The 14168-nt window shown below is 34.6% G+C and overlaps 2 protein-coding genes and 1 pseudogene across 3 annotated transcripts; 1 reads left to right on the top strand and 2 right to left on the bottom strand.

Annotated features, from left to right (window-relative positions):
- Nucleotides 1–2378: 2378 nt before the first annotated feature.
- On the bottom strand, nt 2379–3439 carry LOC125816230 (uncharacterized; annotated as a pseudogene).
- Nucleotides 3440–4468: 1029 nt separating this feature from the next.
- Nucleotides 4469–11286, top strand: LOC125815875 (uncharacterized). Of its 2 annotated transcripts, XM_049495440.1 has the most exons (16): nt 4469–4633; nt 4728–4818; nt 5517–5691; nt 5762–5867; nt 6105–6187; nt 6836–6862; nt 6989–7155; nt 7285–7395; nt 8310–8390; nt 8505–8569; nt 8997–9053; nt 9542–9613; nt 9716–9964; nt 10640–10755; nt 10917–11012; nt 11134–11286. In XM_049495440.1, the coding sequence occupies exons 1-16, from the start codon at nt 4583–4585 to the stop codon at nt 11276–11278; spliced, it is 1692 nt and encodes a 563-aa protein (XP_049351397.1). In that variant the 5' UTR covers nt 4469–4582; the 3' UTR covers nt 11279–11286. The 2 variants fall into 2 exon arrangements, with proteins under 2 accessions (XP_049351397.1, XP_049351398.1); XM_049495441.1 differs by lacking the exons at nt 4469–4633; nt 4728–4818 and having other exon boundaries at nt 5755–5867; nt 11134–11280.
- An 8-nt stretch (nt 11287–11294) lies between these two features.
- LOC125815874 (membrane protein of ER body-like protein) lies at nt 11295–12631 on the bottom strand. The gene is made up of 3 exons (XM_049495439.1): nt 12393–12631; nt 12018–12229; nt 11295–11884 (listed from the first exon to the last, which is right to left on the bottom strand). Exons 1-3 carry the CDS (start codon nt 12598–12600, stop codon nt 11501–11503), a joined length of 804 nt encoding a protein of 267 aa, XP_049351396.1. The 5' UTR covers nt 12601–12631; the 3' UTR covers nt 11295–11500.
- Nucleotides 12632–14168: the final 1537 nt, after the last annotated feature.

The following is a 14168-nucleotide window of genomic DNA, read 5'->3' as shown; positions in this document are numbered from 1 at the left end:
TAAGTAATTGTTTTTTAAAAATGGGGCCCCAAGCGATGACTTTAGTGGCCTAGGGGTTAAGACGGCCCTGCTCTCAACTTTAACAAGAGGTCTTGATATAATTTTAGATATTATGGAAAAAATTTCTTAATTAGGAAGTATTTCTTTTTTAAATGGTGTGCAAATTCAATCAATCAAATCTCTAATTGAGATAACTACTATCGGCTGGCAAATGAAAAATTAAAGAAAACATCATCTTACCACCATTTTGAGGTAGTTCATCATCCTGCAGGTTGTACTTGTACATAATGGTGGAGTCATATGTGAGTGTCAACTAATACTTTTTCTTCGAAAATTATACTATGTAGCTAGGTAAATAAATTTTTCTTAAGTATATATATGTTACATATTGATACTTTTTGATTTTTTCGTGAATTTATTTCTTTATAGTTTGACATTTCTTAATGAAAATTATGGCTCTATCATTGATCATACATTTTAATTCTTTTTTATGTACAAACACAAGTGGCAAAGGAGAGCCTTGACGTAACAAGTAAAGTTATTTAATTTTCATGTGATCAGATATATGTTTAAGCCGTGCAAACAATCTATTGTAGGAATGTAAGGTAAGTCTTTTATATATATACACAATATATTCTTATGATTCGGCCTTTTACCAAACTGTAACACACAAAAAACAAACTTAGTGCATCGAATTTTATGTTACGTACAAGCGGTCCGTGACTGTAAATCACTCTAGTGGAAAGGAATTGGTCATGAAATACAAAATCCATTGGTTCTTATATTTCAAATATTAGATGATATTATATATGGGCTAATTCATCTTGGAGACTCAAATTTCAGACAATAGAATGATACTATGACTATGATTTGCATCCATTAAAAGGTGAAAGGAATATACCATCTTTTTACCCGGCTCAAATAGTGACATGACACTTGACAATCAATAAAATATGTGAAAATGTACTCTGAAATTTACGTTATTAAGATTTCAATTAAAATAACTAAGTGCCTTAAATTTTGACGGATAAAGTTTTTCAATGCACATAAAATAATATGGACATTAGTTATTGAAAAAAGAATATTCTTCTTTTTATCCCAACGTTACGTACAATTGCCCAAATTAAGTCATTTTCTAACAAAAATCAACATGGATATTTTGATTATTTATTAATTTAATAAAGCTCTATATTGTCTCCAATTGTTAGGGACAAATATAGCCAACCTAAAACCAGAGTTTAGTAGTCACAAGCAAATACAATATTACAACTAGCTACCTAGGACCACTTTTCTCATGTGCGATTAAGATTTTTTTATTTTTTTGGGGAGTTTCTTGCCCACTTCATTGGTAATATATTAAACTTAAAAAATGATTAGTAAGTGCGTTAGGTTTGATTAAGTGTATTTAAAAATTGGTATATAGTTAATTTGCCTTTAATTAGGTGCAAGATAATATGTACAAAGAAACTCCACAACTTTCTTAGTCAGGTATGGATGTATGATATTAATTTAATTTAATCGCAAGATATTTATCTACAATTAGCTTAACTTGTATTTTTTTATTCTTTTATTATATATGGTCGAACGTGTTTTGTTTTTTGTCAAAATAAAATGCATCATGAGTCCAAAAACATAGGCTTCTTTCACTAATAATTTGTATGGACCTGCACCAAAGATTCTCTCCCACCAAAATCGATCTTATCCATTTGAATAAAGTAATAAATTCCTCCGTTCGCTTTTACTTGTCCAGATTAAAAAATCAACAGATGATTTATTATTTTATAGTATCTATTTTACCCTTATTATTAGGTATTAGGATTAGTAATTAATTATCTCAAATTCATTTTTCAACGAGTGAGATGGACAAGACTGAATTGTTTGGATGATAATTTCTAAGGTACTGACTAGTGAGTTCGAGTCACCAGCAAAAATGAGGTAGTAAAAAACATCAGAAAATGACCATTTTGCTCTTGTACTTTCAGGAAAATGTTATATTTACCCTTGTCGTACTTTTTTGAATATATTTTCTCTTACTATCCAACTTTGGATACATATTTATTAAGTCTCATGTCCTCACTCTTAGTATCCTAGGTTGGAGAAATATTCAACATATTTTTCCAAATTTGTTAGGCTTCCATTTTCCTAGCCAGAAATTTCCTATGATGACCCAAAATGTGGATTTTGTTATACTTGTCTACATAACATGAAAGTAGAACAAACATTAGTAAAGGGAAGAAATTGCATGAATTTAATGGCTCTATTGCTTGTTGTTTAGCCTACTCCAGTATTCACCCTCCCATGCCTCCACTTGTTCTTTTGTTCAACAAATGACTTAAGCTCTTGAGGTTCATAAAAGTGTACAATATGGATTTGTATAACTAGGAGATTTCTCTAACCCTACCTTCTTCCATGAATTTTCTCCATATACCATCTGAATTGCACGCCAACGACGACTCCGAACATATTTCAACAGCATTTGCAGGAATTATTGGTTCAAACTTCAGCAGCTTTGCGTATTCGTTCAGCAAATGAAACATGTAATCATACACATATTCCATCTTCAATTCTTCGTGAATGAAATAGTCAAGATGTGTGCAAGTGATTGTTGCCCCATCACATGACTTGAAGAGATCTAATTTTCTGTTAGGAGAAACATAAGGATTTCCCAGCTTCCAATAAGCGAAATTTGGCGCTCTATCCTTCCATTTGATTCTTTTATTACCTTCCTTAACCACACTTCTCCATGGCTTTATATTTACTTCAGCCCCACAAAATTTAATAACAAATCAAATTATTAGTATATTCAGGGGCAAAGCTACCCTTGGGGCAAGGAATATATATAGGTCAAAATTTGGTTTAATGAATATATATACAAGTGTTTGACACCTATTGACACAAACTAAAAGTTTAATGTTTAAGAGGCGGCAAAAATTGCGTGTTAGTACTCGAGGGCAAAGGAAGGTTACCACTTACCAGCCCCAAAATGACCAATCTGGGAAGACAATATCCAAACTTTGCTAATCTGAACAATAACTAAACAACGGTGGAGGGCCGGAGTTAGGTCTCTGGTAATGTTTCAGTCATCGATCTTAAACATGATCTATAAATTAGGGAATTTGTCAGGGTACCACCTAAGAAGCTGTACAATGCCATACATAGTGAACAAATGTCTACTCTGAAAGTATTGTATCAACATATATTTTGCCATCTACTATAATTATTCTCAAATAAGCATTCCATTTCTCTTTCTCCAACATTTTCCTAGTGATTCCTGTTTCCTTCCATCGCTTTAAATCTAATTCATGAATCCATCTAAAATACTCAGGACATGTTGAGTTGTGTTAGTGTTGAAGGGTTTATATGATGTAGGATAGTGATCTCTTGGGCATGTATTCGACCGATTCCATGAAGCACTGGTATTCCAGAATAGGGGATTCATCGAAAAATTACTACTATATTTTACCTGCATATTGTACTCCTTCTGTTTCATAAAGAATGATCTCCTTTTCCTTTTAGTCAGTTTCAAAAAGAATGACTTTTTTCCTTTTTTGGTAACATTTTACTTTTTGTTTTCCACGTGACATGTTTAAGACCACAAGATTAAGGACAATTTTTACATTTGACATAACTTTAATTTAGGACCACAAGATTCAAAAGTCTTCTTTATTTCCGTGTTAAATCAAACCAGGTCATTCTTTGTGAAACGGAGGGAGTATCAAATAGTATACTTGACTTACAAGATCAAACCATCCAGTCAAGGACAAGAAAGAAACTGCGACCAGACTAGAGAAGAAAAACAACAAAGATTTTTTGTTCTTCAGATATCTCCATTTTTTTTTGCCATCACTGAATTATTTGACATAAGGTATAGTATAATAATATTGTAAGTACTTAATATTGATAATCAGAGTATATAATACTACACGTTAAGATTCGTGCTGCTTCCCTTGCCGTTTACGTTAACACTAGAACATTTTTTGCAACTATTTAACCACTAGACTAAACATTTAACTTGTGTCAAGAGGTGTCAATATTTGTATATATATTATTAAAGCAAAATTTGACCTCTATATACAATGTAATTTTCCGACAAAAGGGTGTCAAGCGACACCCTTTGGCCAACAGTGGCTCCACCCCCGGACTCACTTGTACATGCAATATGTTATATGCATGAGACTTTAATTTAGTGACAAATTCATGAATGATAATTTATAATTTTCACTAATTTCCTATTTCTCGGCATTAATATTAATTTATGAAATTATGAAAATATTAAATTAGGGTCTCAATGGCCTTATATTCGAGCCGATCCTGCATTATTCCCATCATATAAGGAGATGGATCACCTTTGACCTAAAAAAAAAAGAATATACTTAAGTGAACTGTAAAATAGTACCTAATTGGCTAATTCAATTTAATTATACAGCTATTAAGTAACATTTGGAAATCATAAGGGATGCATTATGAACTCGGAAATAGTTGAGGGTAGGTTACTAAATCCAATCCCTTTATCAAAGCCCTTCACACGACAATTTTTTCTCCTTCGAAGAGCGACACAGAATCTCCAACACTGTCTTCAGCAATGGCGACTCCTGAGGAAGCTAAGCTCCACCAGTTTCTTCAATGGCTAGAGGTCCCAAAATTGTTTCTTGGAAACTTACCTTTATACCCTTTAACATAATTTTACATAAATGATAATGGGTCACTAACTTGGACTTCAAATTCAGTTAAACAGAGCAGAACTACGTGGTTGCAGAATCAAATACAGTGAATCCAGTAAAGGGTTTGGAATTTTCTCATCTAATCATGCATCTGATGGTAAAGTTTTGATTTTTTTTGTTTTGCTTTTTCTTGCACGAACTGTTTAATTTTGGCAGCATTTCTTGGTTTAAAGGTTATTTGGTTGGTAAGAAAATGTGGAATTGTCGATAGGATAGCAAGTTTAGATGAATAGAGAGCTCGTTTAATTATCTTGGTTTCTGTTGTCCATTTTTTTCTTTGTGAAAATTATGCTTTTTTTCTGTTGGGTTTTTAGGGTGAAGAGGAGGGAGATAATGCTTTATTGCAACTCTGGAGTTTGAGTATTAAAATTCTCGATGTTCGTTTAAATTTCTGTGATTTTTACTTGAGCATGTAAATGCTTTGATTGATTGATTGAATGACTCTTCTACGAGCATTTATTGTTCAACATGATCCTCTGCTACTGGCGACAAAAGCAATGATCTTTTGTTCTGTTTAATGTGGTTTGGAAATCACTGGTCCCCAGTTTTATTTTATCTTTTTCTTGTGTATATAGGATTTTGTTGTTTAAAGATGTATTCATGTTTATGTGCAACATTACTTATCAAAAATAGTGGAAGGAAAATCTGTATTGAATACTGTATAGTGGGGCGTTTTTTCGTTTGTATTGTAGTAGTGTTGTTTTGTGATCGATGAAAACTTTAATGTTTGGGGAAAAAGACGGAAATTCCTCTCAATCATGCATGTGCTTATTTTGCTGTGTCAATTTGTATCAGGGATACTACTGGTGGTTCCATTAGATTTGGCTATAACTCCAATGAGTGTACTTCAAGATCCTCTTCTTGGACCTGAATGTAGGGCTATGTTTGAGGAAGGGGAAGTAGATGATAGACTCTTGATTACCTTATTTCTAACCGTGGAGCACCTACGAGAAAACTCTTCATGGAAGCCGTAAGTATTAAATTAATCAGTGTTCATTTCTAAATAGAAAACTAAGGCAATAATTGCTAGAAGACAACAGGTACTTTGATATGCTTCCAACCACATTCGGAAATCCACTTTGGTTTTCTGAAGACGAGCTTTTAGAGCTTAAGGGAACCACATTGTATCGGGCTGCTCAGTTGCAGGTATAGTTTCTTAATGTATGGCGTACTTTTAATAAGGTCTTTCTATTTGGCCATACATAAATCCCTGATAAGTGATACCTGCCACTATGCCATTGTGAGCTTAAGAAAATGAGTTGGCGACATTCTTTTCCTCTTGGATTTGGATAGCTTATTGTTTTACTACTTTAGTATGAATGTTAATTCGTTCTTTACATTCAGTATTAAGCACATAAGAACTTAAGCAGGTTTCTGTTGCAGAAAAAAACATTGCAGTCTTTATTTGATGAAAAGGTGAAGAGGTTGGCTACGAAGCTTTTAACGCTCGATGGACATCCAGAAAGGTATGTGCCATATCAAACTTTTATAACTAGTGGTAAGTGTATAATTCACCCTTGCCTGCACAATATTATACTGCTAAAAACAAACTTATACTCTGTAATCACCATTTTTACAGTGGAGACTACATAGTGTATTACTGTGCTTAGATTAGGTGCAAAGGATGTTACATAATGTGCTAACCACTTCTTACCTATGCATACAAGAAAACTTTGTAGCCTCAGTTTCATTGTTGTCACTGTGAAAACCTTTTGGCTTTTTGCTTGTACTTTGAATCATAATCTTATTAGGGGTCAGTGTTCCTTCAGGTGGAAAATGACATAATACATACTTCAATGCCTTCATGGTTGGTCTCTATGCTTCATTCATGACTGATGGATTGATGGTTTCTTGAACAATTCATGCTAGATAAAAAGCTATATGCTGTACTCACCAGTGTATAGTGGAGAATGCATATTAGATTAGTATACAGTATACTTAGATTCAGTGCAAACAGTGTTACATAATACTCTTTAGTTGGCACTTTCATCTTTTTGAAGTTGAACAGCTCGCTAGCCCAATGTGTTGGTCTTGTAGTTTTTATGATGTGTTGGACTTTAAAAGTGCATCGGTTATTTAGAAATCTTATTCTGAACTTGTTGCTTTTTTGGCAGAGATGTGAAGTTTGAAGACTTCCTTTGGTATGCATCTCTCTAGGAACTAGACAGTCATTCTCTTCCTAAACAATGGCCCCTCATCTTCACAATTCAATATTATATTAATTTTATGTAAGCTGCTGACACGTTTTAATCTCGTGGACATCATAGGGCAAACTCCATATTTTGGAGTCGAGCACTAAATATCCCTTTTCCGCGCTGCTATATATTTCCTATGGATTCAGAAGGACAAGATAGTGACATTTCTAGCAAAATCGTCAATTCTGCAACACAAACTAATGGTTGTGGCAGTTTATCTAATGGAGAGTCTGCAAAAGGTGAGGTCAATGTTCATTGTCTTTAGTATGTTTCTTCCAGCAACGTCCCCTCTCCAACTAAGGAACCTTATTCTTACTTGGTAGAATGAGATCTAGTTCTGACTATAATTTAAATACCTATGATTTCAGTACCCGAATATGATGCACTCCAAGATAAAGTTGCTTCTGCTGCTTCCATTTCACAAGGAGAGATAGTTTGGGTGGAAGGTCTGGTCCCAGGCATTGATTTTTGCAACCATGGTAATTTAGCAGTCCTTTGGTACCACCTATTCCTGGATTAGTTCACTGATATTCTACTCTGCGGTTCTTTATTTGAACTATTTAATAATTTCTGTCTAATTAATGTGATTATATGGATGTGATGGAGCCTATGAATACACAGAACGAGCTAAAAGACGTCTTCCATCTTGCTTCTCCACTGAAATCTGTAATTTTTAGAGGCTGTTTGTTTCGCTTGTTTCCTTTCTCCGTTGGCTTCAGCTATTTCAAATGTCCAAGATACATGTATAATGCTATCTTGTATCTCCAGGACCATAAAACAAAGTTATTCTTAGCGCTTTTTTCAATTAGGAGAAAGTATCAAACTATTGACTCCAATTGCAATACTTGTGCAGCTGTTGTTTACTGTCATACTATACCCTCTTTTTCAAGAAATTATGATTTTGGCTTTATTTTGATAGATTTAGCTTCCGTTTTGAGGCACCTCTATTATCTCCAGAAAGCTGTTGTTGACAGTAGACAGTGTCAATTTATACTTTACTACAATCGTCTATCAGGCACACTCAATCAAGTTTTTGCTTGGATCTTTGTAGCTTTTCATAGATTAACATCTTACTCCTTGTATTCTTTTCTTCACTACTTGTTGTAAAGAGCAGATGTATAATATGAAGAGTGGATATATTGGTAGAGCTATTTCAGCTTCGTTTTCATGGCAAATTTCCCTTTGCATCAATTTACTTATAGCTTTTTTGATGGTGTTCTCTGCCTTCTAAAAGCTTTATCATTTAATTTCAATTACTGGGCCAAATTAGAGCGAACTGGATAGTGTGAACTCATATGCCAACCCTAATTAGCTTGGGAATGCGTAGTTGTTGTTGGAGCACAAAAGACTCTTGTATTTATCTATTTCCTTTTCTGCTGAAATTGCTGCATAGATTTCAAAGCTGCAGCAACATGGGAAGTTGATGGAACAGGAGCAACAACCGGAGTTCCTTTCTCCATGTACCTTCTTTCTGGTAGAATTTTTAACCAATTTGATTTCAGTATTTTAGTATATGCTATTTTTTCAATCCATACCATACACTCTTTGCTAGTTAGCCAACTAACTCGTGTGCTTCCTGATCAAAAAGCTGGAGAAAATCCTTCCCTGATTGAGAAAGAGATATCAATTAGTTATGGGAACAAGGGAAATGAGGTACATTCACCTGTTATGTGACATTTCATACACCAAATTTAGCATCGGAAACATTGCTTTGCTTAGTTTTGCTGAGAATGCTGGCCTTTTCCATTGATGAGTTATCTGGTAGCTTTAGTATGTTTACCACTGTTCGTCATCACTAATTATTAAAGAGGATCCTGCTGAGTGAGAAAGGTACATTCATAATGGTGCCTGAGCTGCTATATTAATGAGCTCTCCGCTGATGTCTATCTGGTTTTGGTGTAATGTCTAGAAAATAATGCAGTTTTTAGTCGTATTGCCCTTTTCTGGATCATGAAGCAATAGAAAAGCATTTTTGGATCTTTGTTCTGTCCTTTCCACAATTCTGAGAATAGGTTCATCTTTTTCCCCCCTATTATTCTTTTCATGTTTCATGCTAACATAGGTGGTTATCTTATGACAGGAACTGCTGTACCTGTATGGATTCGTCATGAATGATAATCCTGATGACTACCTCATGGTAATCTATTTAACGAATAATTAATATTATGAATCATTACCGGTTGCAATGCATGCTTGATCTCGTCTTCGTCCATGTTACAACATGACCCATGTTAAGAAGTAGAGGTCTTTGTCGATTAAATTGATTCAGGGTCTTAATTAAACTTTTGGCTTCACCTAATATAGTGGATGCATTGCTGGCATTCATTAACAACATATCAAGCCTAGGGCCTTTGTTTGGTATGCTGTACAGTCCATGTTTAATTTCAAGCCTCATAGCTACAACTGAGTGTGCTTCATCTAGTCACTTTGAGTATTATGAGGCCTTCTTCGAGTGGAACCTCATGGAGCACTTGGCATTAAGGGTCCATATGGATCAGAATTAAGTGCCGAAGGTTCTTAGTAAAGACCTCAAACTACTTCATCCTCATTAATTTGCTTGGATGCTTACCTTCTTTAACTGGTCAAATCTGGATTAAACTTACTCAATTGGAAAACAAATTTCAGGTTCATTATCCGGTGGAAGCTATTCAAAACGTTGATTTCTCAGATTCCAAAGCTCAACTTCTTGAAGCACAGGTCAGCAGGCTTTATCTTACAAAATAATCTCATGGAACTCTCAAGCAAGAGTCAGGGTTGGTGTCTCTCTATGTGCAGTGATAAGCTCATATCTGTCTGCAGAAAGCTGAATTGAGATGTCTCTTACCTCGAAGTTTGCTAAATCGTGGATTTTTCCCTCCATCCAACTCATCTGAGGAAGATAAAGATAAACCCGTCAGTAGTCAAGTTTGCAATTATAGTTGGAGTGGTCAGCGAAAGATGCCCTCTTACGTGCATAATCTAGTTTTTCCTGCAAACTTCTTGAATGCATTGAGAACCTTAGCAATGAAAGAAAATGAACTTTATCGTGTTTCTTCCCTACTTGAGGAGGTAAGATCCATCTTCAGCAACATCTCTTGGTCTTTTTTCATTTTATTTTTTTTAGATGGAAAAGAATAGATAAAAACCAAAATCCCCAAATATGCTTCTGGTTAATAGTTCCTACAACTCCAGTTTCAGTTCTGTGAATACCTGGTCACTCGTGAATCTCTTATGTTAATTAGATATTTTCTTTTGACTTCTGCTACTACGTAGATTCATTTTCTCCATTGTTGGGAACTAGGCATCGTCTAAATTCTTCTACAATCATGAGTAATCTTGATACATGTGAAAGGATGTGTAAAAATTTTGCTATAAATGAACTGAAAAATATCATGGAATTTAAACTGATGATTTTAGAAAGAAGTATTGAACTCTCGTATTTCTGCTCTCCCTTTGGTCGTCACCTGAGAAACCAAGATGTGAACACTGCCGTGTCTTGTAATTAGATTAAAAAGAGTACAGATGCTTCGTTAGTACTGCTTGTGAAGGTGTTTAACAGAAGTACATATAGGAAGGTGTTATTGTTCATGGAACAGACTAAAAATTAAAGTGTGAAACATAAAATGGTAGAGGGAGCGGTAGGTTTTCTCCATTGGTTTACTTGTTGTCTTATTAATCTTTCTAATCGCTTAAGCGAAAAAGCCATTACATACAGATCACTAATTTTTTTTATATTTCTCAAAGCTTGTTGGATCTGGAGGAGAAAGGCAGCCAACTGACACAGAAGTTCAAGCAGCAATATGGGAGGCTTGTGGAGATTCTGGAGCTTTACAACTTCTTGTTGATCTGCTTAACATGAAGTAATCTTCTTCCTAGTACTACCATATGGTGCCATTGGCAGTGTAGATTGAAAGACTTGCTATTAGATTCTTTGTGCTACTCGTATCTCTTGGCCTGTTGACAATGTATTTTTTTTTCTTTACTTGCTTACTCACTCTCTAAACTTTGTTTTCTCTTGAAGGATGTTGGATCTAGAAGAGGGTTCAGGAACAGAGGAGAATGACACTGAATTACTTGAGAAAGCTCGCACTGCAGAAACCTCAGAAGATTGCAAAGAGTAAGATCGAAAACTACTCCCATACTTTTACCTTTAAGAGAAGTTTTTGTTACTTGACTTCCCAACATGAAAATAGCATGCAGGTTTAACTTTGTTAAAACTAACTTTACTGCAGATCCAGGACCAGTGACATTGCCCAGAATCATTTGCTGAGTAGAAATAAGCAATCTAGCATAATATACCGGCGGGGACAGAAACAACTAACTCGTCTCTTCGTTAAGGAAGCAGAGCACGCGTTGCAATTAGCATTGACTGAGGAACTCTAGATAAATCTTGGGTTAGAACTTTTACCTAAATATTTGCTCTATACATTAGAACTTTTAACTTACTCTACATTAGTCAGACAGAAAGAAGTTAAGAACATTAATATTTCAAGATCATTTAGAACACGATTTTGTCCGTCACAAAAATGGTTAAAACTGGGAAATCACCAAGTGCTTCTCTCTTTCCATGACCAGTTTTGAAACATAATAGTGACAAGTGAGTGATCACTCTTCCAAGCCAGCAACATTCCTGAGTGTCCAGCCAATACCATATGCAGCAGCCCCAGCAATGAGTCCATTGAAAAGGGTGATGCCTGCAGAAAGTGCATAATTCTGACTAGCAATCTTGGCCTTAGCTATCCCCAACAGTGCCAGGGCAACTGCAGAAAACACACAGGCACCAATGAACTTATACGTGTCATTTTTTGTGAACGGGATGAGCACGATGAATGCCAGAAGCGGGGCACAACCAAACACAATGAAGGCAGTAAATGTGATTAGCCCACTCTTCCATGGCTTGTCAGCTTGATCTGGTGGCAATAATCCTTTCTGTATTGCCATCTTCTCATCTATCATGATGTCCCTATACTTTGCAAATATATTCACCACCTTGCACCAACAGAAGAGATTGTTAATCTCGTGCAGGGGATAACTGGTGTCTGCGTGCAGCTAGAACTTCATACTGAAAAGAATGGGAAAAAAAACAGAGCATTCAAGTATAGGATGAAAACTCAAAACATACTGTATTAGCATCAGTATCATTCATTCCAAGTTGCTGATAATGTCGAAGTAATTCCTCCTTCTGAGGCCTGTGTTGATTAATGACATCCCACTCAGTTACTGTCCTCTCCTTGGCTGCCACATCTTTCTCCGTGCTGCTTGACACATAGTCCCCAAACCCCATAGATATTCCATCCGCAACTAAATTAGCAAAACCTAGCACCAAAACATCAACTGCAATAACAAAAACAAACATTTACACAGTAAGCTAGCTGCAATATTCTCCATTGAACAAACTCATAGATAAACTCTATGGCATCATATGTAATATTTGTTGCAAATTTGATGATTTTTTACACAAGACCAAATGTGAAATCAAATCATTTTTCTTGGGTACCAGAGGAAAGATGGCCAGCAGAGATGGAAGAAATGAGGGAGAAAGAAGTGACAATGGCATCAAGCCCTGCATACACGATGCTCTTCACTACTTCTCCTTTCCATGGCTCTTTCGGTCTCCCATTCTTCCCCTTCCCTTTCTCCAATTCTCCATCTAATGATCTCAGTAATGGCTCCCTAAATCCACCGTTGCTGTTTGTTTCCGCCATTTTTTCTGATCAATTCACTTCGACTACTCGATCGGGGAGGGTAAAAAGTGTTTTTATGCAATTGGTATGTACACGTGTTAAGCTGTTATTTATTGTTGTGAAGAATTTGTCATCGAAGCATCTTTCTTCTTCCTTCACGTGTCCATTTCCACTTTTTAGCATCTTGTAAACGGCGTGTGGCAGCCACAGTACCCTTCACCTAATGTTCCTTAATTTACTAGTAACAACTTTAGCCCATTTTAGGCCTAATTTGTTTTTATTATTAAAAAATAATAAGATGTATGAATGGATATTTGATATTAAAATTTGGGAAAAGGGTCAAAAAATGTACTTAAACTATGTGAAAGGAATAAAAATGTCCTTTGTTTGTAGTTTGGTCCAAAAATGTCGTCAATATTTTGATCCAAAAATGCCTTCATTATCATTTAATGGGCCAAAAATGCTCATTTTCCAAATAAAATATATTATTTATTTTCCTTTTTAATACATTCTTTTCTAATAATATTTTTTTAAATTAACAAATATTTATCTTACTTCAAATCAGAAAAAAATGAAAATATTTCTTATTTTATTATAATTATTTTTTATGATGGATATACTATGATCTTAGAAAGGGTAAATGAAGTTATTCTATTTTAATTGATAAAATGAGATTAAGAAGAAAAAAAAACTCCTACATTTTTATTTGTTAAAGTGATTTTAAAAGAAAGAAAACAAGAACAATGTTCTTTAATAATATGTTAATTAGGAAGAAGATATGTTTAAAAAGAAAAAAATAATATATTTATTCGAAAAAGGCATTTTTGATCCATTTAGTAACTATAGGGGTATTTTTGGATCAAAGTATTGACTGTAAGGGTATTTTTGTTCCTTTCACATAGTTTAAGGGCATTTTTGACCCTTCCTTAAAATTTAGATACGTGAATCAAAGTATAGACATATGAATATATTTGAAGAGTAATAAGTGTGATGATTAGTGATGGTTAATGTAAATTGGTGATGAGGTTGACTAATAGAGATGGTTATTAATAGTATTTAGCTATGATGGTCGAAGGCAATAGTGAGTAATATTAATTATTGATAGTAATAGTTGATGATGATGATGGCAGTTAATTGTGTGATGGACTACAAAATTAATGAATCATAACGGTGGTGGTTATTGATATATGAAGTGATGATGGTTAATGATAGTGATTATCACTAATGATAATGGTGATTGGTGATGTTGATGGTAAATGACGACGATGGTTGTCAATATATATAGTGGTGATTAATGATGGTAATTGTCGATAATAGTGATTGGTGGTGAATATTGGTGATGATCGTAAAAGATGGCAAATGACAGTGATACGACGATGATGATTGTGGGTGAGTTGGTTGATAATGATGCACAGTGACAACAATAATGGTAATTAGGGGTGAAAGTAGATGAAATGGTGATGAACGGTATATTTATAGAATCTTTTTAATGGATATTGATATTAAAACTTCGCTATAATCTTAATCATATAGATCTATTTGACTTATTAAACAATTATAAAATTAAATAATTATAAAAACACTTAACG

Source organism: Solanum verrucosum, unplaced genomic scaffold (assembly GCF_900185275.1).
Source record: "Solanum verrucosum unplaced genomic scaffold, falcon-dt-bn FXZP01000261.1, whole genome shotgun sequence".
Taxonomy (NCBI): domain Eukaryota; kingdom Viridiplantae; phylum Streptophyta; class Magnoliopsida; order Solanales; family Solanaceae; genus Solanum; species Solanum verrucosum.
Note: the sequence above shows the minus strand (reverse complement) of the source record. Positions and strands in the feature narration are given on the sequence as shown.

Excerpts from the sequence above, each read along its gene's own strand:
- LOC125815875 (XM_049495440.1), top strand. The coding sequence starts at position 4,583 with ATGGCGACTCCTGAGGAAGCTAAGCTCCACCAGTTTCTTCAATGGCTA. Across the intron at positions 7,396-8,309 it reads CATTGATTTTTGCAACCATG|ATTTCAAAGCTGCAGCAACA; the intron begins GTAATTTAGCAG and ends ATTGCTGCATAG. Across the intron at positions 9,054-9,541 it reads ATCCTGATGACTACCTCATG|GTTCATTATCCGGTGGAAGC; the intron begins GTAATCTATTTA and ends AACAAATTTCAG.
- LOC125815874 (XM_049495439.1), bottom strand. The coding sequence starts at position 12,600 with ATGGCGGAAACAAACAGCAACGGTGGATTTAGGGAGCCATTACTGAGA. Across the intron at positions 12,230-12,392 it reads TGCTGGCCATCTTTCCTCTG|TTGATGTTTTGGTGCTAGGT; the intron begins GTACCCAAGAAA and ends TTGTTATTGCAG. Across the intron at positions 11,885-12,017 it reads ATGATACTGATGCTAATACA|GTGGTGAATATATTTGCAAA; the intron begins GTATGTTTTGAG and ends TGTTGGTGCAAG.